A 24,869-nucleotide genomic window follows, 5' to 3' on the forward strand; every position below is an offset into this window, starting at 1 on the left:
GCATCTTGGGTGACACCACTATATAATATTAGGGGACTGTGAAACTTCTAACTGTGTTTTAGATCAGTACAGACTGATTGTACCGTGTTCAGGACAATTTTTTTTTCAGAGTGAGAGAGAGTGTGTGTGTGAGAAGAGTTTTGAAATGTTCTTGGGCAAGTTTATCTCACACCTGCCAGCCGCCACTCACTTTAGTTGTGAGAAGTGATGGCGATGGGTTAGAATGATTTAGGCTTTTGGGAACAGGATGGGGACCTTCAAAGTACTTCCCAGCTGCCGAGTGTCTGCATGTTCTTTGTTTAAAGACGTTCTTTCAGGTTCTGGAAGATGTGACAGGTCGATTTTGTATGTAAAGGCTGTCGTCAGCATCCGGAGCCTCATTCCCATTCTAGTCCTGCGAGGCCGTGATTTTCAGAATGGTGATGAAGCGAGGAGGCGATGCAGGATGACTTTTTTTTTTTTTTTAGCTGTCATGGCATAAATAAAACACCAAATGAATGAAGTTGAGGGAAAGTAGTTGATTGATGCATCATGTGAACCCTGTTAGCCAGTTTCTGTTGACCCGGGGCACTGTGGTGGTCCAGATAACATATTTGCCTCTTACTCCAGGCTCCTGCTTACAAATTCTGCCCCAGCTCTGAGTTTAATATGTTTTTTTTTTTCTGGACAGTCTGGTTTCTTTCTGCAACCCTGAGGAACGTGCTATGTTAGTGTACGTACGCCCGGCGCCCCATCCGGAGTGAGCCTAGGGTCCTGCTCCGTGCTTCCTCGCCTGCTTTCAGAACTGTGATGATCCGAACCCTGAACACAAGTGGGGGGTTTTTTTTTTTTTGGGAAGATTTTCTGTTATTTCATTATGGCAAAAAAAACGCAAAGATGTACAGACTTCTTGAAGGGAAGCCTATGTGTTTAGGCTGAGAAGAAGCGAATAAGCACTGGGTCATGGTGTAGGAGAGGTGTACCGTGGCCTTCGGACTTCTGATGGTGCGGAACACAGCTAAGCCATTATTGATTGTTTTCATAGCATTTTGAGCTCCTGATGTATCGGATCTCGCAGATATCAAATCCCTTGAACCCTGCAGGTGCTGCCTCACCAACGCATTTCAACTCCTAATGCGTCGGAAAACACAAGAGGTCCTCTCTGCTCCTGACATCCTCTGGTTGGCTATCAGTTAACAAGGCTTGGCATGATTGATGACGAGCTAATCAAAATAAATCTCTGTGTTCCGAAGATAGTCGACAGAACAAGCTTAAACGGCTTCTAATTCATCACCTTGCAGACTTCCAGGGACAGATGCAATGCAGACATAATGGTGATAATATTGATAATCATGGCTTTGGTGGTGCTGCTATTGGGTATTTAGGCATTTTACATAATTGATGACAGCTGATATCAGATATCAATAATAACTTATTGGTTGGTTGTTCATATATATATGTTTTATCATATTACTTATGCAAGAATTGTAACTATGCCAAGACTACTACAGTCATGTGAAAAAATTAGGACAAATATTTAGTACTTTATTAAGAAATATCAATATTAAATCAACCAGAACATATCAATATTAAATCTTGTTTCAAATTATATCTGTATATGAAGGTGATATAATTGCATCGCTTATGCAAAAACAAGACACAAATTCACTTATTTAACAAAAGAAATTTAATAAGATGCTAATTCCTGAGGAAAAAGTTTGGAGACCCTGTGCCCTAATAGCTAGTATTTTTCCCCTTGGCTGAAATAACCTCAGTTTACATTTCTAAAACCATATACCGGTCTCTGAAATCACTGGGAGATAGTTTTCCTCACTCTCCAATGTGGAATTCCTTAACCTTCGTGATGTTTAAACGGTGTCATGGCCCATTTGAAATCACCTTACAGCATCGCTATAAGATTCAGATCCAGGCTTTAACTTTGAGAGTTCCAGAACTCTCAGTTTCTTTCTTCTAAACCTTTTCTTGGTAGATTTACTGGAATGTTTTGGGTCATTGTCATGCTGCACGGTTCACCCCACACTTTAGCTTCAACTTCTAGACAGATGATCTCACTTTGTCCTCATATACCCTCTGATATGATGAAGACTTCATAGTGGATTCTATGATGGTGAGCTGGCCAGGTCCTGCTGCAGCAAAGCAGCCCCAAACCATGACATCTCCACCCCCAAACTTCACAGCTGCTATGAGGTTCTTTTGCTCAAAATCTGTCTTTGGTTCACACCAAACATGTCCTCTGTTACTTCGTCCAAATAATTCAATTTTAGATTGATCTGTCTAAAGCACATTTTTCCATGTTCCAAAAGTCCTCATCTTTGTCTACTGTAGATGGTCTCTGGCAAACGTGTCATTCAGACGTGTGCCATCTCTTTCTGATGGTAGATGCATGTGCCTTGACATCAACTGTGGCAAGAGCTTCCTGTATGTCACGTGATGACATTGTAGGATTTGTGGAGACTTTTTTCAGCATCTTGCAGTCTGCTCTTGGGCTGAACTTAATAGGGCAGCCTGCCCTTCCAAACTCTCTTGATCTTTCTGTATCCCTTCCCAGACTCATATGCATCTACAATCTTCTTTCTGATGGCATCAGAGAGCTCTTTGGATCTCACCATGGTGATACCACTCACTTCAACAATCAAGAGCAAACCAAACTAAATGTTTGTGGTTTAAATAAGACAGGCTCCACCAAAAAGCTCCGTAACAATGTTCTAATCATCTTCACCTGATATGGTGCACCTGAGTGTAATTCTAGGCATATTGTAGTAGTAGTGGATGTGAGGGTGTCTTAACTTTTTCCTCACTGGAAATTGGCATCATAGTTAATTTCTTCCATTAAATTAGTGAATTACAGTACATCACCTTCATCTACAGATATGATTTGAAAGAAGATTTAATATTGATAGGTTGATATTTCTTAATAAGGAAATAAATATTTAATGGGGTGTCCTGATGTTTTCACATGATTGTAGGTGCCACATGGGCCTGGCAGATAATGTTGTCATACCTGTACTAGGACTGAAGCTGTAGTGTGGTGTATTTGAATGTAACCCATCATTTCTGTATTTCCATCTTGTGTCCATGTGAGTTTTCGACAGCTATCCAAAATGTGTGCTCTTAATTTGCTATTCTCCGCCTCACCATGGCTATCAGTGTGAACGAGAACTTGTGTTCAGTTGATGACATCAGGATAAGAGAAATTGTGACATAATGTGGTCCTCAGGAAAAACAAAAGGAGTTGCAAACACAAATGCTTTTTACTTGCAAGTGGGGTTTTTGTCTCTCAGCCCATGGGAAAGCACTTCAGTAGTCCACTCTGGAAGATTTATGATAAAAACTTTGGGAAAACAAAGCCCAACAGCCCTGTGAGTTGGAGTACCGATGATTAACTGACTTGTCAAACTCTTGGCAAGTGATCACTGACAGAGATTAAAAGGAGCTTTTTGTTAGGATGATTTTTGAGCTGGCTCTCGAGCAGCTCATCACATCGCGCCTACTGGGCTGCTGGGTTGATGCCAGTTCAAGATGCATATATATATGTTTGGTCTTTGGGAAGAAAGTAATGCAAAGTCAGGAGTTCATGTATTTGGCATTAACTGGGTAATTAGTTAAAGCAATTACACATGTTAATGGTAATTTTAATGGCAATTTAGATAGAGATAGATTTTATTGTAGGGATTTACAGATGGTGCAGGTGTTGTCATTAACAAATTTTGCATTTTAGGGCGTACTCACATTTAGCCCAGTTGCCTTAGCACCTATTGTCCCCCCTCTCCATTCCTCCATTGATCTGTGCTAGGGGTTGGCACTACACCGGTGTCATAGTCATTTCCAGTGTGATTCCGTGCCACAATATAGATTTGCTCTATCCCGGTGACACCGCATTGAAGTCTACAGCCAAATTATACCACAGCCTGTTTATAAAACATAAAGCATTTTATTTTCTTCAAAGCTTCAGTTGAAATATGAGTACGTATCCTTATACAGTCTATGTAACCGTTTTATCTGCGTTATGTGATTTTTATATTACACACTCTGACGGGGTGTTACGATAGCATATTAACAAAATTCAAAAGAAACAGATTTTGTGTAATTGTACACATTACACGCTTTCAGACTCTAACGCAAGAAATCTTATGGCAAACGTATATTATTCCATTATAAACCTAAAATTAGCTACATCAAAAGTGTTGGGATAGTTTGCAGAGCCTATAGACTATTTACGAGGTAAATGTAAATGTTACATACATGTAAATGTGTGTGTATGTGTGTGCAGACTTGCAATTGGAAATCTAACTCAAACTAGCTGACCAGAGTTGGCAGCCCTACGTTTCATTTGAAATTAAGTGTAAAATGCATTGTTTTCAGCTGAAACGGCTTGTCGTGCCCTTTGATGTTACTCCGACAATCACCTATGTCACTTTTTGTAGACCTGTCTTTTTGGATCTTTTTAAAACTGTCCATACCCAAGTGTAATTAAAGTGTAAATTAGCAATTAAAGTGTACTTATTATATTATAAATATATTATAAAGTATTTTTTTTTATAAAGGGACAGAACATACCAAAACTCCCAAAAAAAAACTAATGCCATGATCTAGTATGCAGTCATTTTTATTTTTATTTATTTAAGTCTGGTCTGGCTAATGCATAGTGTATATGTGCGTATGCGGGTGTCCGTTAAATCATTGACGTCATATCTGCGTTATGTACTTGGGCACGGTTAGCAATCGCACTAGATGCGTACCGAGTCCGATTCACCACGCTTGGGCCCACCTTCAAATGGGCCCAGTCACAGTTAAGCATACTTTGTCAAGAAAACTGGACCTTGGGGGTCAAACGTGCTAGGGCACAAGACGGATTGCCTTCTGTGAGTACACCCTTAAACTTGGACTGTTAAAGTGGCAAATTTCATTGAATTTTTTTCTTGGATGTGACAGGCTGCACACCAAAGGTTAATCAAACAAGAGCTCCCTCATGCTTCCTGCGCTGCTTTCAGCAAAGCCGATGCAGTGGAGATTGGAGTTAAGTCCTGCTGATGGGAGTTAGATTTAATCTGATGCCAGTCACTCTTTGCTCAGCTGTTTTTTTTTGTGAGCGGCAGTCAGGTCTGAATCAGCATGAACAGCGAGGGGTAGAGGTGTGGGGTGGGGGCCGCATACACCTGAAGGACAAGCATCCTGTACTACCTAGCTTAGGTGATGACTAATAGAGGCACACACTCCTCTACACACACAAACGCCAAACACACTAACACGTTTTCCCCATCCCTCAGATTGAACGCAAGCGAGGCAGCCGCAAGGGCAGCCAAATGACACTCACCAATTTCATCAGTCGTATTTTGTTTTAGGTGCAAGATCCGGCTGAAAAATATCGTTCACAAGAAAGGGATTTACCTGGCCTCTCTTCCTGTTTTCCGTACGTCATTTGGATGCCAACGGGTTGCATTAGCAACTGAGTCATCTGCCGGGGAGGTGTTGTGTTAGTGACTGGTGAAAAGGGGTGCATTGTGATGTAGATTTCAGAGTCTGTATGGTTCGCGGTGCTCTCTGGAGGAAGGGGAATCAATGCGCCTCGCTTAGTGTGATCTTCTAAACAAAGGTAGACTCAGACCAGCCACTCTCCATCTGCCCTAGCGATGAGCCTCCCAAAAGGCTCACACACACCTCTCTTTTACATTCAGATGAGGAATGGGGCTTGCAGTCTTATTGATCACCGATGTCAACCTTGAGATTGTTTGGACTCGTATGTAACCATGTGCTTTGTCATACTTTTTGGGCACTAAATGGAATCCCAACATAGACCAGGGTACAGTGGTGTAATGCTGCTAAATGGGAAGACGTGGCAAGGGTGGGTAAGCTTGACCTGGACAGGTCCATGCCAGCCGGATCCTGTTCCTTCACGTGACAGAGGAGCGGCCGTTAAAGCTGTAGAGGCACAAGATGAACATCAGCCACAAAAACTGCATTTATCTAACAGGAAGAAGCCATTATTTGCATGTGTGCCTTAATGCATAATGCATTCATGGGTGTTCCACTGTCTGAGGCAAACTAGTCATTGGAGATTGTGTTTGATCTTGCAAGTGAACAACTTGACTCTATTTGGCAGCAATGTCTGGCAGCAAGGTCCTGTTGTGTGTTGGTTAGCGGGAGCAAACCTATATCTCCTCAGAGATGTTATTGCCATTTATTTTCAAATAGCTGCTCTTATGCCATTTCTCATACCCTATGCTGTTTTTTAAAACCTGTAATATAAAACCAAGATTTTAAGAAGTAAATAAGAAACTGCGTTCGATATTTTAAAAATGTATGTATGTGTGTGCTTGGTAGTCAAACTAGGGTGGCTGATGGGTAGCACAGTGATGGGTAGCGCAGTGATGGGTAGCACTGTAGCCTTGCCCCTCTCTGGTTGAGGGGTTCAACCCCAACCACAGCTCTCTGTGTTTGGAGTTTGCATGTTCTCCCCTTTGTTTGTGCAAATTTAGTCCCAGGACTCAGACTTCCTCCTGCAGTCCAAAAGCTGAATAAAGTGTAGCGTGTGGGTGGTTCTTCTGCTGGCAACTTGTCTAGAGTGTTTCCCATGAAAGGGTCCACGCATTCCCCTTTGGACCTCTGTAGCCTAAGTGAATGATGGGTGGATGAATGTAAGTTTATGAGAATCACTGCAGGTGGTTGGGAGGTAGATCATTAAATATGGATGTTTTTGTGGATTTTTTTGACAGGGATTTGGCCCACACAGGTGTTCCATGATTGACAGGATGTGACTCACACAGGTGTTCTATGATTGACAGGGATGTGGCCCACAAAGCGGTCCATGATTACCAGGGATGTGGCCGACACAGGTGTTCCATGATTGACGGGATGTGACCCACACAGGTGTTCTATGATTGACAGAGATGTGGCCCACAAAGTGGTCCATGATTACCAGGGATGTGGCCAACACAGGTGTTACATGATTGACGGGATGTGACCCACACAGGTGTTCTATGATTGACAGGGATGTGGCCCACACAGTGGTCCATGATTGACGGGATGTGGCCCACACAGTGCTCCATAATTACCAGGGATGTGGCCCACACAGGACAGAGGGACACATATAAAAATAACATCTGGACTGGAACATTTTCTTGGGAACCAGAATAACTAGAGCATAGTACTTTGTACCAGCTGACATTAACAAGGGGCAGGTGGAGTGAATCAACACAATCAATCTTACACAGTTATTAAAGTATCTACCTGCTCTCCTTAAATACTTTTTAATAGCGATTTTCTTAGGTTACACTATCATCTAATGCACGTTTTGTTGATATTTCTTTGCCACCCAAGAGAATGATGTAAATAACAGCTCACCGGCTGTGCTGTGGAGCAGCCTCTGCAGTGGTAACCTGGACAACACGCGCACAGTCTGCATGCCATTTCTCGTGGTAACTGTAGAAACAGGGCTATTCTGCACCAAATCATGCACTTAGTTTGCATAAGTGTTAAAAAATTTCTTTGTGGGAGGATCACAGCTGGAAGTTGGTGATTTTGTATTATTTGCAGTTGAAAGTATACAGTACTATATTGGAAAGTTCGGTCTGACGGAAGTGCTGATTCCAGGGTGAGGAGAATACTAATAATTTGCAGGGTGCATAAATTTCGTTCTGCCTGGACCAAAACAAGCAAGAACAGAAATGCTTCCTTGTGATATCAAGAAGGTGAAACTTTTCAGAAATCAAATAAGCATGGGGCTCTCTCTTCACGGTGCATGTCATTCAATTTCCCTCGGGCATGTAGGACATCCCCCGGTGATGATGATAATTTATATTATTTTTGCATGGAACTCCCCTTTATGCGGTGACAATATTCAAATTGACATGTTGCGCTTGTGTTCATTTCAATAATCATTCTCACTAAATTCCCTGCTAAATTAGACACTGCAGTGCTGGCAAATTATTTTCAGACTCAAATTAATTTGCACCTCTCCTCGTAAATAACACAATTTCTGAAGTCATTCCATGAAGCATCGCAGACCTTTAAGCGATAAACTTTTTCTTCACAGTTCAGCTAAGGATTTTAATTTAGACCGCCACTGCAGGTAAACTGTTTCATTTTCAGTCTGCTGTTCCACATCACATTCAGAAATGCTTTTATTACATGATTTTCGCACTCAGCTCTTTTCCTGTTACTGTACAGTATCTACAGGCCTTATGCTGCACATTAACATTCTTTGACTCTTTTTAGATTCGCTTGTAATTTTAATCGACTTCTTCTGTCTTTGGTTTCTGTTTATGTCACATATTCATCTCAGACTATCTCTCTTGCTTTCCTCTGTAATATTGGCCCTTTCACTGTATGCTTTCTGGAAGCTCTTTGTCTGAAAACAAATTCTGCTGCATCATACTCTTACATCATGGCTCCACGCAATGTGCGATCGAGTGTTCTCGCTGGTTCTTGAGGCCTTTTGTTTATCTGTAACTCGTGTCGATATCACTTCCATAGACAGACCCTTCGCTCGGTTAGAGTTCAAGGCATTCAGAGCAGCATTTCACTGCAAGCACGAGAGGTTGACAAACATGTCATGACAAAAGCCTGCGCTCTCCCGTCACAGGGAATCATGTCCCTATTGTTTATTTTTTTTAATCTGGGAACCCCAACATAACTGTAGCCATATCAGTGGCCGTAATGCAGCAACCTTCTCAGGATCCTCCAGAAACTGGTGTTGTAGCATTTTATCTTCTCTTTATCTGCTTGTGGATTAGACATATGGGGTCATTAAGAAAATTATTAAAGGTATTATTCTTTATTAATCAACGATAATTATCATGCCAAAAAAGACAGGCGAGAGCATTAGATTAAATGGTATCAGCCAATTTTGACTGAAATTCCATAATTTTAAATACTAGGGTTTCTATGCATTTTTTCCTCATTTTAATCATGTCTGTTTTAAAAATAAATGGATCATCTAGATGAACAAGCTGGATTTTCGGGATGGAGTACTTCAGTAAGTCAATTCATAACCTCTCCTAGCGCTGTGTGATGTAATCTGCCGTGACAAGCGCTTCATGTGGGTTGGATTCTTCATCAGGGTTGGATTCTGCTCTTTTTGCACATTTTTCTAAATCGCCGGGAATGAGAGCCGCCTTCTAGTCTAAGAGTTCCATTAGTTTTTGACCCACTGTTTTTGTTGTTATAAACGAATGTCTCTCAATGCGCTTGTGAGGGGGGGGTGCCATCAAGCTTTCGTGATTAAGACATGAGGTTGTGCCAAAGACATCTGCCCCCGCCACAGGATGTGAACAGCAAAAAAAAAAAAAACACGAATATGGTACAATCGCTGTGCCTCGTTAATGTTCTATTGCGCTATGACGGCAAGCGTTCATGCGTTAATCAATGGGCAGATGCTCCTCATAATTGTTCTGTAAAATGTTTCAGTGTCGCCTGTGGCTATTTACTTGAAATAGCGATTCGGATTTGTTCCGAACCCTTGAACAACTTCTTCACAACACGTAAGCTTAAGGAAAAGAGAAACCATAACAGTCAATTTATATAAAAAGTAGGGCAGTGAGTTAAAGTACTGAAGTAAGTAAATACTGAAGTAAGTTTAGCACTGGTTTGCATTAAATATGCATGTTCTGGTCTCTTACAGGATGGTACAGAGGATTTTCGACCAGGAAGCCTGCAATCAAGGTAAACAGCATCTCTTTGCTTCTATTTCCTGTTGTCTTGTGTCATCCTGCAATGTTTAATAGTGGTTTCTGTACCAAATCTGTCATAGATACTGTAGGCCTTTTACATCGCGTTGCTTGGGCAGCCCCCTCCGAGAGAAGTTAGCTTCTGTTGCATTACCGTTAAAAATCTCCCTTTTATATGAATGTCGACTTGCTTTATGTTCATTAGCGTGACTCCATTGAGTGCTCATTGGACGCATTAGAATTTCAAATGAATGGGAAATGAAAAGTGAGTAGTTGTAACAAGTGGGTCTGCTTAGGAAATAAAGGCTGAGAGACTCTGCCGTACATACAAGACGACCTCTGTCTGCATCTCACCCGCCACATATTAACTGCGCGATTTGGAATTCCTATTGAAATATGAGTGAATGTCTTGTGGCCTTTCGTCTAAAACGGTTTTTCATCTGTGGCATTTATCAACAAAGTAGTCTCCAAAGTTTTTTTTTTTTGTCCTATACAACGCAGTTCCAGGCACAACAAAAAAGAAATACACAACTATTCGTTCCAATTGGGTACACTGAGGTGGAGGGCAGAGTATGGACACGTGTTGCTGTGTGTGGGCGGTTCTTCAATGTAACGTGGGCTCAATAGCGTCTTGTATGCCGCTGAAGCAGCCCTGCTGTGGTCTGGGTGTCTTAGGGTTGAAAAGCACTGGTAACATATGAACATTTGCCATGTATTACCTTAGACATACAAGTGCCGATGCTGCACTAGCATGTGGTTTCATTAGAATATTTTGCTGGAATGTTCCAAAATTCTAAATATGACGCCGTAATATGAACAACTGGCCACTGGATCATTGGCCACAACAAACCGTTTTAGTCTTTTCGTTGCAGAAGAGCATCAAGTTGCAATTAGGTGCAAGATTTGAACAACAGTCCTGAAGGTATTTGTATTGTTACTGAGGGAGTTTGATGTGAGGTGTGCTTTGATATGAAACTACAGTTATTCATTTAGCAGACACTTTTATCCAAAGCGACTTACAGTGAAGTACTGTAACTACAGGGACAGTCCCCCTGAAGCAAGTTGAGGTTAAGTACCTTGCTCAGGGGCACACTGGTGGCACCCCCTGGGAGTGAACTCACAATCTTCCGGTGTTCCTAATGGGAGCCCAGCCAGATTCCTAACCACTAAACCACCACCATCCCCCTAAAATAGCTATCATTTCTCATTATTTCCCTTTTTTCGTAAAAGCAAGTCAGTGAAAAGGACGCTGCCACTGACACAAGAATTCTGCGGATTTGCAAGAGCTGAGTTAAGAAATGAGCATTGCTATTTCTGGCATTTCTTTGTGCGATTAATAAGGGAAACAGGCCACCATCAGCATATCTGAGATCTTCATAAATGATGAGGGATTTGTTTGTGATTAAATATTTGTTAATAACCAGGATTTTATGAAGTTTAACCTGCAGAATGCTGGAAATCTCTCCCACATATATTGAATCAGATATGCCTTCTGGATCACAGGAATTATTAGACTGACAGTTTGTTATTTCTAATAAACAGCTAATTTGCTGGCTAATAAGTTCCAGATTGATTGTCGTGTTTATTGTGGCTGAACTTGACAGTCTTTGATGCTTTTGAAACACTGACAGTCTTGGAGAAGAGCTGTAAGGTTTTGATGGTTTTCTCTCAACAGATAAACAATGTATAGATTGTGAATGAGCGTGGGTGGGCTGCTACTAAATAATGGGATTGATGTGGACTTTTTTAACAGGAGACAGCAGTACTCTCAAAATAGTTTCATCCATCCATCTATTCATCCATCCATCCATCTACCATTGGGGCTGCAGGAAGCCTATGTCTTGAAGCAGGACACAGATGCCAATTGCTATATATTTTTGCATCTGTAAAGGGCCAGGTTTTCATCTTGTTTTGCTGTAGGTGCTGATTAAACTTTCTTTCCTCAGGCTCATCTGTGCCTGAGATCTACACCCAGTCATTTTATATAAAATGCAAACTTTATCAAGCTGTAGTAGGATATCGTTTTTATTGGATTTTTGGAGTCAACATATTTGATATGCAAATATGGAATGCAGCCTTGACAAAAATGTTTTCTCTCGGAGGACTGACAGTTCCTTAGATGGAAAACTCCTGTGGTAAAAGCTTGTGAGCAAGTCTTCTGCTTCTGGTGACCTCTGTAAAATAATGCATGGTTTACATATGAAGGGGCAGCTTGCAAACCAGACAGAGCCAAGCCGCATAAAGCCAGAGGCAGCCGCTAAGCGTACACCTTCAGAAAGTTCATATTTTTAGGACGCTCCTCTGCAGTCTGGAGGACTTCCTTATTATTCCTAATGGTCATGTACTGCCAGAAACTGTCATCCCCAACGACAGGGGAAGTAGACGACAATAGAACGTGTCCCTGTTGAAAAACCACCCTCTGACTGTTTTATATAATATTTTTGGGGCACGTACACATACAAGTCATAGAGGGCGACTCCTTCTGGCGTCTGGCTGTTTGACGTCTGCCTGTGAGGCTCGGAGACAGCCCCAGGATTATATGCAGTTCATTTCTTGATAGATGCAACTTTTTTTTGGAGTATTTTGTCGTATGAGGGGAACTTGTTACTTTGTGGAGCTCATATGTAAGGATGGATGGGAGGTGTGAAGTGTGTAGCTTGTCAGCTGGGTCACTGGCCGCGGAGGGCCGCATGGGGTTAGTCTCGATGACCCCGGAGGATGGGGGGAGGGGTGCTGGGTAGCAGGTCATCTAGGGCCCACCCTCCTGGAAACCGATCAAAGGATGGTGCCGCTGGGCTCGCTGCTCCGCCTCTTGCTGTGGCCCTGGGTCCTGCCGTCACCACCTCCGTCTACCTTAATCTGCAGTGGAGGTGAAACTCAGTTGGCAGAGACTGTGGGCCAGGGCTCAGACCAAGCCTTGGCGGTTCACGGAGACATCAGCTTGGCAGGAAGACGGTAAAGAGGCACTACTGCACCCGTCTGAGACGGTGATGAAGGGCGACCAACCTTGCATATAAGCCCTGCATTTTCGGCGTGCTGCAAAGCTGCTTCTACAAACGGTTTGAGTTCTGCTCATGGTATATCCTGATTACCCTAATGTCCTGTCCTCCGGAGACACTGGAGGGAGAGGGAAACACAGTAATGACCTGGCTACAGAGAGCAGTGTCATTTTTTTGGTAATGCGTTCATTATAAGCCTTGTTAGTTCTGTATTGAAAGGCCAATTTTTGAAAAGTATCGGAAAGTTTCAAGAACTAGAACATGGTCTATACTGCAGTCCTGGAATTCTGCTGTGAAAGGCCTGTTCAGACTTATCCTTTATAAATGCAGGACTGTTAAACATTACACGCACATCCAGCTGGGGTTGTGTGGGTTAAGCATATTCCAGAAGGAATAGGGAATAAAGACTGGGGTGCCCACAGGACGAGACGTGAGTCTGTCATAAGGCAAACACACAATCTTGTACTATGGGTGATGTAAAGAAACCCACGTGGCAGGGGTGTAGTGACCAGGTAGGCAAGGCGGACAACTGCCTAGGGCTCTGTGCTGGGAGGGCAGCTGAGATATGCTTTATTTGTCTATTCTGTTTTTCACAAAAGTAAAAAAAGAGAACAAAGGAACTGGTGCTTATTAAATTATCTTTATTAATACACTGCCTGGCCAAAAAAAAGGTCACCATTTGAATTTAAATCGGCAAATACTTAAAAAGCCAATGACTGGATCATTATTACAGTTCAGCAACGTTATGCAGCAATAAAGTGAAGTCAACTGAGTACCTGAATCTACTGAATGGCCAGGTTACACCTCCATCCGTCATCAATGGATTTTTTTCTTCCCTGTTGGCATGGGCGTATTCCGGGGTGAGAAAGCTGATATTCATCAGGCTCGAATTGTCAAAGAGTGGTTCAGGAAGCACGGGGAATCATTTTCACACATGAATTGGCCACCGCAGAGTCTTGACCTTAACCCCATTGAAAGTCTTTGAGATGTTCTGAAGAAGACTTCATGGAGTGATTCAACTCACTTTGTCAATGCAAGATCTCAGTGAGAAATAGATGCAAATATGGATGAAACTAAATGCGGAGAAGTTGCATAAACTTGTGGAAACAGCGGCATGAAAAATGTGGGCCTTAATCAAAGCTAAAGGCGGTCCAACGCGAAAGTCAAATGTCGACTTTTTTTTTGGCCGGACAGTGTGTTATTAATATAAATGCTAATATAATGATGATAAATGATAATACATTTTAACTTGTCTGGGGACTGTGGCCCCCAGAATGCTGTCCAAAGAGGTGCTGCCCAGTGAGCTAGGTCGCTGCTTGACAGTTTGCACCGAGGTCTTTAAGTGACTTTAAGCAAGAAAAAATTGAATTCTTAATGGTCATTGGTAGCACAGAACACTTTTCAATAATAGAAACATAATCTCCATGGAAACTCCGGCTGGATTCTAACTATGTCGTCATGGCAGTCTGAGTTACCCAGACCTGTCTGTGAGTGTTTTTTTTTCTTCTCTAATTCTCCCACTGACGGATTTCAAAGAGGGAACAAACGTGACAGAATGTAATTTCACTCACACCCTGGAACATATTGGCAGGACAGAATACTGTAACTATCCAGGGATGATACGGTAATGATGACATTTGTTTCTTAGCATATAGGTTTAGGGATGTGTTTACTGTCTTCAAACATATGTCTAATGATTTTGGCCAAACTGAGCTTCCAATAATTTCTCCTCTGCTCAGCTTATTTACACCTGCATATTATTTTTATTTCTTTTTTCCAGCAGTTTCTTGTTATATTTTTCTAAACTGGTTTTTTTTGTATTTTCCACCCACTCCGGGCCGCCTACCCGCCGGCTCTCGAGCAGAAGGAGTCAGCAGGGTCGACTTTGGAGATGAAGCCCGTCATTCAGAGCTGGCAGATGGCAGAGACGGAAAGTGGGGATGTTTAGATGAAGGCAGGAAGGCAGGGCCCGGCTCCCTTACACTCCGAGCTCTGTCAGTGTAAGTGTGTGTGTACTTTGTGTGCACGCACGCGTGTGTCTGCGTTGGAGGACAGAAGAGAGGCAGAGGCAGACAGTTTTGTTTAATACACAGGAGTATCTCTCCCTCTCTTGCATTTTCAGCTCTGTCACTGTTTTGAGGGGGAGGTGGGGGAGATGGCTGAGAGAGGGTCTCTTACTCTGCAACCCACTCTGTCACCATTTAAATCTGAGCAAGTCTGTGTGCGCGTGTGTGTGTGTGTGTGTGTGTGCGCGCCCGCGCGCATTGCATGTGTGCGTGTATCAGCGTAGGCGTTGTGGTGGAGGAGAGAGAGAGGGAGACAGAGGGAGGGAATTATGGGTGCTGAATACATAGTTCTTTTTTCAGGTTCCTTGCAGCTCTGTCACTATTTAAGTATCTGTGTGTGTGTGTCCTTGTGCGTGTGTATGGGGGGGGGGGGGGGGGGGGCGCTGAGGGGAAACCGGACGGGCAGGGGGGGCGAGCAAGCCTGTGATGTGTCTCTTTTAGGGATCACATGTGGGTGTGTCTGCGTCGTCTTAAAGGTATAGCCTCACAAAACTGAAGTGTGTATTTCTCCTTCTCTTCCTTGTCGTCTCATATGTATTATCTTCCCTTTTCATAAGATGCAGTGCTGTGACATGTGACTCTGCTCAGTAAGGTGGCGTCAAGTAAAGTTGTTATAGTGTTTCCTGTTTGTAGAGTTTGCACGATTATGTAACAAAGCCTGTGCGATCTGTTCCACCTAACAAAAGGCAGCCAAGTTGTTTACAGCGGTATTTTATTGTAACTCTCCTTCTCTAACTGTATGTACATAAGTAAATAATTGACGCCACGAAGTAAAGTTGCAGTGGAGGGATTAAAACTCAAGTTCCCAGTCTTCTACAGTGACAAAAACGTCATGGGTTGACGTGGTGATAAAGGTACACATACAAAAACCAAGGATTAGAATAAGAGCTGCACAATAAGGCTTATGAAAAGGGTCGTCTGATGGACAAATGAATGGCAAACTCTTTCACTGCCTTGAACAATGCTAAAGAGAAAACAGGCAAAGTAGGCCTTCGCCTTAAAAGATGAATAATTACACAACAGTGATATAATTGCTACTTTCTAACATGTTACGTCTTAGTCGCTTCTTATTCTAAATTATATACCTTCACTTTTGCATGTTACAATTATATCGTTCTTCCCCGTTCACACCTCATTTAAAGGTAGAACAAGATGGCATGTCACGTATGTTCCTTCGATTATTGCGACATCAACAGTTCTGGACGTTGAGCTGAAGAATTTCTCACGTTCTTCTACCCAAATTTCTGCTCTTCTGCTCTTACCAAAAAGCATGACATCACCTTGGGCAATCAAACATTTATACTATTAATGTGATGGCTGTGTGATACATGGAGGTGCTGTGGCTGGTGTTGTGACTTCACATCTTTATGGTTATGGTTTCATTCCCAGACCCAGGCTCTGTGTCTTTGCCCCTTGTCTTTGGGTACATTTCTTTTGGATAGTTCAGTTTTCCCGTCCACTCCAAAAACCTAGAAACTAACCTGGATGGCTGAAGTGATCTTTCTGCACTGTCCATAGTGACTGTGCTGTTGTGTGCCCTGTGACGTACTGGCATCCCATGCTATACTGGATAAGTGGATGGAATACGGATAGATGGAAAAGGAGCACGTGTTAGATATAAGAGATATAAGGCAGATGGTACAGTACTGTGCAAAAGTCTTAGGCAGGCAAAGAAAATGATGTTTAGATTATCCTCTTGTTGGTGTAAAACTATGATATTATGCCTGTCAAAGTGTGTCAGCTTAGCCATTTCAGAACCTCTGCTAAAATCATCCTAGTATTTGCAGCGACCGTCCAGTGCAGCCATGTATTTTTTGACTTGGCCACTAGCACACTTCATACAGCTGGTCAATCTGTCACTGACTTTTTAAACCAATATATTTAATTATTTAATTGAGCTGTTGGTGAAATTTAACAAAATCATGGAACAGCTGAGGTGCCCCTGAGGAGAAGTTTGGGAACTGAAGCGGTGTTCATCTAGCCATCCAACTAGATATCAGTAACCTTTTAGAAAACAGAAGAAATTATTACTAGTTTTTATTGTGTACTCTTAATTTGCACATGTTCTAATGTTAAATTGTGTTTGTTGTTGTAAGCCAAAGTACACTTGATACCCAAATAAGCAGCTTTAAACATTTCTTTGGACTGCCTAAGACTTTTGCACAGTCCTGTATATTGGAAAGTTCGGTGAGAGTGGAGATGCTGGGATGGAACTCAGGACCACATACATGCAAAGCATGCAGTAAGTTTCACCCCTCGATTCCACCCGTCTTGGGCTCCAGGCTCTTCGTGACCCTGCTCTAGATGAGTGGTCACAGAAAATGGACGGGTGCTTCTGAGTAGCTGCCAAGTGTCAGAATGTTGGCGTGAGAGACACAGTCCAGATGTTCTTTATGCTTACTGGAAGGATGACAAAGTGTGCATCAGGACGGTAACAAGGAGCCCAGAGTCAAGGGTTCGTGAATTCCCATGGAATGGCCTTCTCTTTCAGCTCAAGCATCTGAAAGCATAAGAGAGTCTCTCTAAATCCCATACACCTGCTTCATGTACAGAAGCTATATAAATAGACTGAGTAATAATGCCGAACTTGGAAACCATCCTGCAGTATGTAATTATTCCGGTTTTGGTCACAAGAGTAAAGCATCAATCAGAATTATCCGCACCAACTCCTTGCATATGTTGCCATGGAAAGCAAGAGAAAGCCGTCGGGCGGGCGGGGGGGGGGGGGGGGGGACCAACAGAACCACATGACAGCGGGACTCGATGGCAAACCAGTGTTTTTATTTTTATTTTAAATCAGGGTAGAGACAAGGCAAGAGCAGCACAGGGAGAGGGCGCAACCATATGCCATTTTGATGGGGGGGGGGACAAACCAAACTGCATCTGTTTTAGTGCGACAAAAAAAAGAAAAACAAAAACCACAGGGTTTCACAGTATGTGAGCTGTGGGGGGGTGGGGGGGGGACAAAACATGGTAACTATATACTAAATGCCAGCTAGAGATGTGTGGAACGAATGAATGTGATAACAACAGCTGCGTGCCTCTTGCTCCCAAGAAGGACAGTGCCCCCCCCACCTGCTCTCAGTTGGTTTTCTGTAGGCGAGTCTCCCAGTATATTCTGTGCCCAGAAGATCCTAAAATGAATGAAAGTTCCTCTCAGCACTGCATGACACCTGCAGTGCAGGGCGAAGGCGTCTGGGGAATGTGATGTCGGTTTCGTCATTTCATCATCATCTTCTGGTGCAGTGTTTCTCAACCCAGTCCTTGGGAACCCCCAGACGGTCCACATCTTTGCTTCCTCCCTGCTACCAGTGCATCTGTACTGGGTATTCTGTATTTCTGATTGCTTGATTCTTTGGTTCAGGGTTGGTGGGGGCTGGAAAGGAACAAAAATCTGGACTGTGTGGGTGAGGACTAGCTTGAGAAGCACTGTCCTGGTGAACTGTAAAGCATCAGACTTGATCCCATTTCTTTGTAGGTAACATCTCGCTGAAAAGACCTGAATCAGCTGCATCAACTTGTATTATTAATGAAGCCACATGTCTGCTGCCTTGTGCCCTGTGTCGCCTGGGAGAGGATCCATGTACCCTGTACTGGAAAAGTGGTTGTAAAATGGATGGGTAAATAGCATATATCTGAATAAAGTATGGAAAATGTGCATCCATTCGGTTTAGGTTCATTTGTCTTATTGAATGGTATGATCCATGTTGTGTTATTCTGGTCCAGGCAGGCCGCATTGGTGCCCTCTCAGAACTTTGAGGGTGTACTACATTTATTGGGGTGGATGGTAACTCCATAAAGTAGAAGAAGCGGAATTAACTGCCACAGACGCACATGCAGACCGTCACATGCAGATGCACTCGTGCATAAATGCAACTGCGGGGCGGCGTGACGGATGGCAGGGCGTGGCTGCCCATACACGAGGGCTGGAGGTAGCAGAAGTGATCGGAACATGGAGGACAGGGTGCTGGATAGACGCAAGAAGCATGGGGATTTGGGGGGTCGGGGGGGGGGGATCGGCATAATTATGCAGAAGGCACTCAGTAATACAAGCACATCATAATGAAAATATTTTAAGAAAATCATCAAAATAAACGGCGACTGCTTGACATCGTAGAGGCTGTTTACGCCTTAGTAAATTTTTCTTATATGCGATATTTCCGGATGAGCCAATTAATAGTCCACGGTTTGTAGTGAAGGGCCCGAATGTCTCATTTTCCAGATAAATGTAATGTTTGCTGGGGGTCAGCATCCCTTTTCAGGTGGTGCTATATTATTTCTGCTCCTCCGTTCGTAATGTTAATAAATACTCAGTTTTCTGATGCCCCCGTGCCGCTCCTGAGACCTGGGGCACCAAAGTGCACTTTTGGTTTCTTTTCTTCCCAACATGCATGTAAGTCTTTGCTCATTTTTTTACTCACCCACGGTCTCAGTCACTCCCCCCCACCCAAGACCCATAGTGTGAAACACATTGACGCAGTCATCCAAAAAAAGTAATCTTGAAGCTGCGTTGATTGTAGGATTTGACCCTTAGGGGGCCATAGCTCCCTGAAGCAATATGTAACATCCCCCCCCCCAAGCACCCATTAAATTATCAAGGCAGGGGTGGGAGTGTCCCGTCGGGTACTACGAAATGCATACAAAAATACGGGACAAATTGCAGAATGGTTTTAGAAAAAATATTTTTAGTTGAATCCCCCCTAAATAGGGTCTAGAACTGCCAGTGTGTTGAAGTGGCGTTTTAACACCTGTATGTGTTGGTCAGGTTTCCCCTTTTCTCAATAAGGGTTACAAGAAAGATGAGCTTTTGACATGCAATGTTCTGCAGATTCAGTTTCTGTTGCATTCTTCATTCTGCACCATTATGAACAGAAACCTGTTAATTGATAACCAGGAAATTCTCTGAAAGGCAACTGGCTGAACTCTGGCCATCTGCTAATAAGCAATGGATTATGTGGAAGATGAGGTCGTGCTCTTCATAAGGGGGGGGGGGCTTTGATGGTGCTGCACTGGCTGCTGGACGGATCCCTCTTCCCACCAGGGGTCAGTCTAATTGGAAGGGTGTAACAGCTTGGCGTCACAAACATTTGTTAAAAATCTCGAAATCTGGTACCTTCTGGTGACTTTAACTGGAGAAGGGAATGGATGCATGGATGGATTACATCGATGAGTGTGGTGTATCTACTGTAGCTTCTCAGAATCAGTTTCTATTTCCTGTACGGTTTTCTGCTCTGACTCCAAGACTGTAAGGGGTTGTCTCACCACAGGACAGCACACACTTTAATGGAGGAGTATCTCTGTGCGGTGACAGATAGTTTGCTATATTCATTTTTAATTATAATTAAAGGAAAACCAAGAAACTTTTCCACAAACTATTCAGGATGATGAATGTCTGTGGTGAATTGTGCCACCCAGAGGTTGCACATAAGTGACTTTTTCTCCCTGCCTGGTCATCTAAGTCTTATTTATTCTAACACCGACCTTCCTGCTAAATAAGTATTATGGGTATTTTCCTGCAAATACAGGGCTGTGCTTCTTTTGTTTCCCTTTTGTCTTTGACCCATATATTTGAGAGCTTGTCTAGTAATTAGGAAGGACAACCTGAAAATCTAGCACATGTGACACAACCTCAGATGCCATCCAGAATTCAGGCGCACAAAGAAAGTCATAGAAATCGCAAACAAAAAAACTGAAAATCACGATGAGGGCATGAGTCACCACTTATCTAGCAAATGTCAATGTAATTCTGAGCTTATTTCTAAAAGCGGGGGGGGGGGTGGACATGTACACCCTCATTGGGGTGCTAGGGCACTTGGAAGGACGATAAAGCCAATTCGGCAACACCGGGTCTCCAGAACAGGGCGCCTTCAGACTGTGAGAGGAAGCTGGGGGAACTTGGTACAAGTGGACTTGGGGCTGGATTCATATGGACCCATAAGGGCTTTTGCTCAAGGACCCAACGGAGCTGTGACTTCCCTGCCAAGGTCAAGGCTCGATCCGGCAATCACAGGCACAGAAGCTTAACCTGCTGAGCCGCAAGAAGGATGTAACCTCGTATGCAGTTAACCCTGCCGTGTAACAGGAATGAAGTATGAGGGGGAAAAAGAGAAGTTATGCCTCCCAAATATTCCCCCAGCTCCTGATCGCCTGTCCCTCTTGCATTCGCACTTCTCCAGGAGGTAGCGGTTTGTCAGGATGACAAGTATAGGACTCTGTGGCGGCGAAAACCTCCACTCTGAACCTTATCTCCCCACGTCCTCCACCCTGCACCTGAAAAGGCCTTGTACACCTGTCACTTATTCAGCCGGGCTGCTTGTCGCCTGCTAGGGGCCAGCCTCGGCTCTCTTTTTATCAGAGCATTCCTCGTCTCCCGCTTTCCGTCAATGAGGGAAAAGAGCTAAGGCTGCAGATTGTACCGCCGCTGATGGCGGCGCCGGCGAGGCGAAGGTCGGTGGAGCACACCGTCAGCGTTCCTCACCGCACCGCTGGCCGCCGCCTTTGTTTTTCTTTAATTTCGGCGGCCGGATATGAATGGATCCGGGAAGCTTGTCCAGGAGGCGACCTGCGTAGTTTTACATTTGTATCGCCCAACACGCAGTTGATAATGAGAAATGCGCGCAGGCCAAAATTCAAAGTGGAAACTGCACAATTTGCTGTGTTACACATTGCAGAATGCTGGTTTTTGTGTGTGCCAGGTTTTGCCCGCTGATGTGGTGAAATCTGAGGTTTGCAGGTATAACAGCATGCAGCAATAACACAACCAGTGGCTGGAAGGCATGGGCTCTATGGGTGGCATGGTGGTCTCGCACTTTCAAAATCATAGGTGCCCTGGTTTCCTCCCGCAGTCTGAAAACATGTGGGTAGGTGACTTGGCATCTATTTCTATACACTATTGATGTGTGGACCAGTATCCAGCCCAGGGTGTGTTCCTGCCTTCTGTCCTGTCCTCAGGAATAAGCTGCAGGTTCTCAGAGATGTCATCCTTCATAAATGATCGGAGTATGGATGGATGGATAACAGAATCAGTTGGAAAGCTGATGGATTAATGTCAATAAATACAAAATGGAGCAAAGCAAAATTCTCACCATCCTAGTCTGTTCCTATAATCACACTAAGCTGTTTTTCAGATTTCAGTTGCAAGGCTGTAAGCAGAATTTACAGTGACTTGTACTTTTGATGATCACATGGCCAGAACACTATTGTGAACAGGGCGTTCTGCGCTGTGCTGATTTGTTACACCTCCATGGGGTGCCGGGTCATGTGATGCAGCTCGGTGTTTCAGGGCACAGTTTGTCCCCCGGGAGCAAAGCCGTACAACATCGCATTTGCATAAGCAAAGCACAGCTAATGAGAAATACAGGGAGACAACAATTTGGAGTATAAATAGCATGAATATAAGGGTACAATGTGAAGCTCCTTTTTAATATTTATCTCCAAGGGCAGTTTGTCACAGTTTGAAAGTGTCCTTCAAAATATAGACAGCCGAGGAATGGAACTGAAGTGACAAGATGCAGGAGGTGAGGAGAACTGACAGCAAAGGAATTCTGTGTTAGTTCTTGAGGATATGAAGTAGGTATCTGCTTAATTAGATGGGAATATACCATCTGGACAGCACAATTTGCTACAGTAAAGGTATGTTATTCGTAGTGAAAGGGATTTCGCTGACTGTGATGGACTGGTGTCCTGTTGAAGGTGTACAGAATCCCAGCCCTGTACCCCACCGCCCACCATGACTCTGAACAGGATAAGCGGAGGGATGATTGATGGATGGATAAGTGTAATTTCTCTAATAGGGCACATTAAATGGGTAGAAGTAAAGAGAGTCACAATGGCAAGAGAGTGAATTCAGAATGCGAACATTTAGCTGCCGCGATTGCAGGATCTGTCATGTTCCAAATGCTTGACAGAACTAATAGCTTATAATACGATGCAATGAGATGTATTAAAATTAATTATGAATGTTCAGTTTATTATGCACATCTTCAGCTGGTTCATTTATTAAATCACAAGGCACAAGGCATAAGCTCCTTTTTAATATCACTTGTTACCATATGGAGTGAGCTTGCCCTTTGTCCTTGGTCAGCTTGAGTTTTCCACCAGGCTGCCCAGCCCAGTTCACTGTGAATGACTGCATGACATATGAACAGCAATAATCCGGGCCGTTTTGTCATCATGGCCATGAAATCTGTCTATATTAAATGGACAAACTGAGGAAAGTATGAATGATTTATTAAAAAATTGTCAGTCAATATAACATGATAATATAAAAATGACTTTCTTAAAGTGTTTCTATAGAACTTTCATTCCCATTTGTCCTATTTTGTTTCTCGTTAGATGTGCCTCTTTAATCTCCCCCGCAAAACCGCCAGTAAAAATCAACTGCGTGTTTTTCTTTATTATTATTATTATTATTCAGCATGAAATCGAGCGTCCAGGACTTCATCGCATCCTTATACATACACAGCAGACTGTCAGATGTAGACAATAAAATTGTCATACCCAACTTCCCTATTCAGACGTATAGTCCTAAGAATCGTTCTTCATACATAACTTGTGAGCTCACAGTAACTGCATACTGTACATAACCCGTGAGCTCACAGTGACTGCATACATAACCTATGAGCTTACAGTGACTGCATACATGACCCATGAGCTCACAGTGACTGCATACATAACCCGTGAGCTCACAGTGACTGCATACATGACCTGTGAGCTCACAGTGACTGCATACATGACCCGTGAGCTCACAGTGACTGCACTGGAGATGTGGCAGTTCACCTTCAGAAGGCAAATATAACCCCTTCCCTCCCCAGAAAGAGGTGACTTTTAGGGTTCTTACATCTCACTTGTCACACCAGGAATTAGTGCATCAAAGATACCAAGATTTTCCTTTTATTTTGGACAATACTGTTCTTTTTAACCCTGACATTGGCGATATAAACAAAAGGCGGAGACTTTTGGTTGTTGTCAAGCGAAGGCGGCCTAATTTTAAGCCTTTTTAATGAAAGGAAAGCTCTGAGAAGATGGTGCTGGTACAGTATGACCAGCAGAATTATTCACTTTTGGAAACGTTTGGCTCTTTAATATTGCCCTCTGTGGCCAATTATTATCTTTTAGTTTGCACTAAGTTTCATGTCGGTAAAGCGGCATATCTTGTGTATAGTCAGTAAATGCTCTTTTTTTTCCCCTGTGGGTTTTTTCAGGCTTAGTTCAAGAATCCATTCTGTACCATCCCCTGCCAGACAATATGTACCGTCTGGGCTAGAAAAAGACAAACCCTGACAGAGAGAATGGACACTGCAGTGAGCCGTAGCCTGTAGCTTATCTATGATTTTTGGTGCATTATGGTGCAGTGGTTATTCATTGTGGCTGCATGCCTCCAGGTTTCGGGGTTTCAGTCCCACCACCAGCTCTATGGGTGTCGCTGAAAAACTCTTACTGCACAAGTCTGTCCCCTCACCTTTTACCGTAGTAATGGATAATCAAAGGCTTACAGTATATCAGGGGTGGCCGGTGTGTATGCAGGTTTTCACTGCAACTCCCTAATTAGGTCAGTAATTACAGGACTGATTGGCTGAAAAGGCCTGACACCTGGGTTTGCACAGCTGACCTACAGGTCACCCCAAAAAGCCGCATAAACACCGGCCCTTTGCGGATATGATTGGCCACCCCTGGTTTATAGGATTATGATGCGTACACAGATTGAAATATGAAGGCCAGACAAACATGTTGTTCTGCCTGTTTCCCTTACTGTCTTCATCGGACTGGACTCCTTTTTAAAAACAAATGTAAACAGGCCCCCCGGCAACAACACCAGAATGAACAAGGACAAAAGAAGGACAAAAATGCCCGACCGGGGGAAACTTTGGCAGGCTGGTGAAAACCGGCAGAAATGCTTTTGCCAAACGGGGCACTGAACCAGAGGTTCCGGACCAAAACAAAAATAAAATAAAAACCATCTCCCAGACTGGATGATGTCACCCTCTGTCTCCCCAGTAGACCTCATAGTCCCTGCTGAGTTATCACCACACACCGAGCTCCCAGAAATAAAAAGGGGATAGAATCTGGGGAGTATTTTAGTGACGAAGAGTGACTCTTTTTGTTCATTTGAACTTTGACGGTAAACACTACAATGGTGC

The 24,869-nt window shown here is 43.4% G+C and overlaps 1 protein-coding gene across 1 annotated transcript in view; it reads left to right on the plus strand.

Moving 5' to 3' along the window:
- Window positions 1–24,869, plus strand: part of dock3 (dedicator of cytokinesis 3) — a 184,712-nt gene that overhangs the window by 52,645 nt on the left and 107,198 nt on the right. The window contains 1 exon segment of the mRNA XM_049023708.1: window positions 9,620–9,660. Within this exon segment, the coding sequence (XP_048879665.1) occupies window positions 9,620–9,660 (41 nt within the window).

The sequence above is a fragment of the Brienomyrus brachyistius genome, chromosome 8, assembly GCF_023856365.1.
Source record: "Brienomyrus brachyistius isolate T26 chromosome 8, BBRACH_0.4, whole genome shotgun sequence".
Classification (NCBI taxonomy): domain Eukaryota; kingdom Metazoa; phylum Chordata; class Actinopteri; order Osteoglossiformes; family Mormyridae; genus Brienomyrus; species Brienomyrus brachyistius.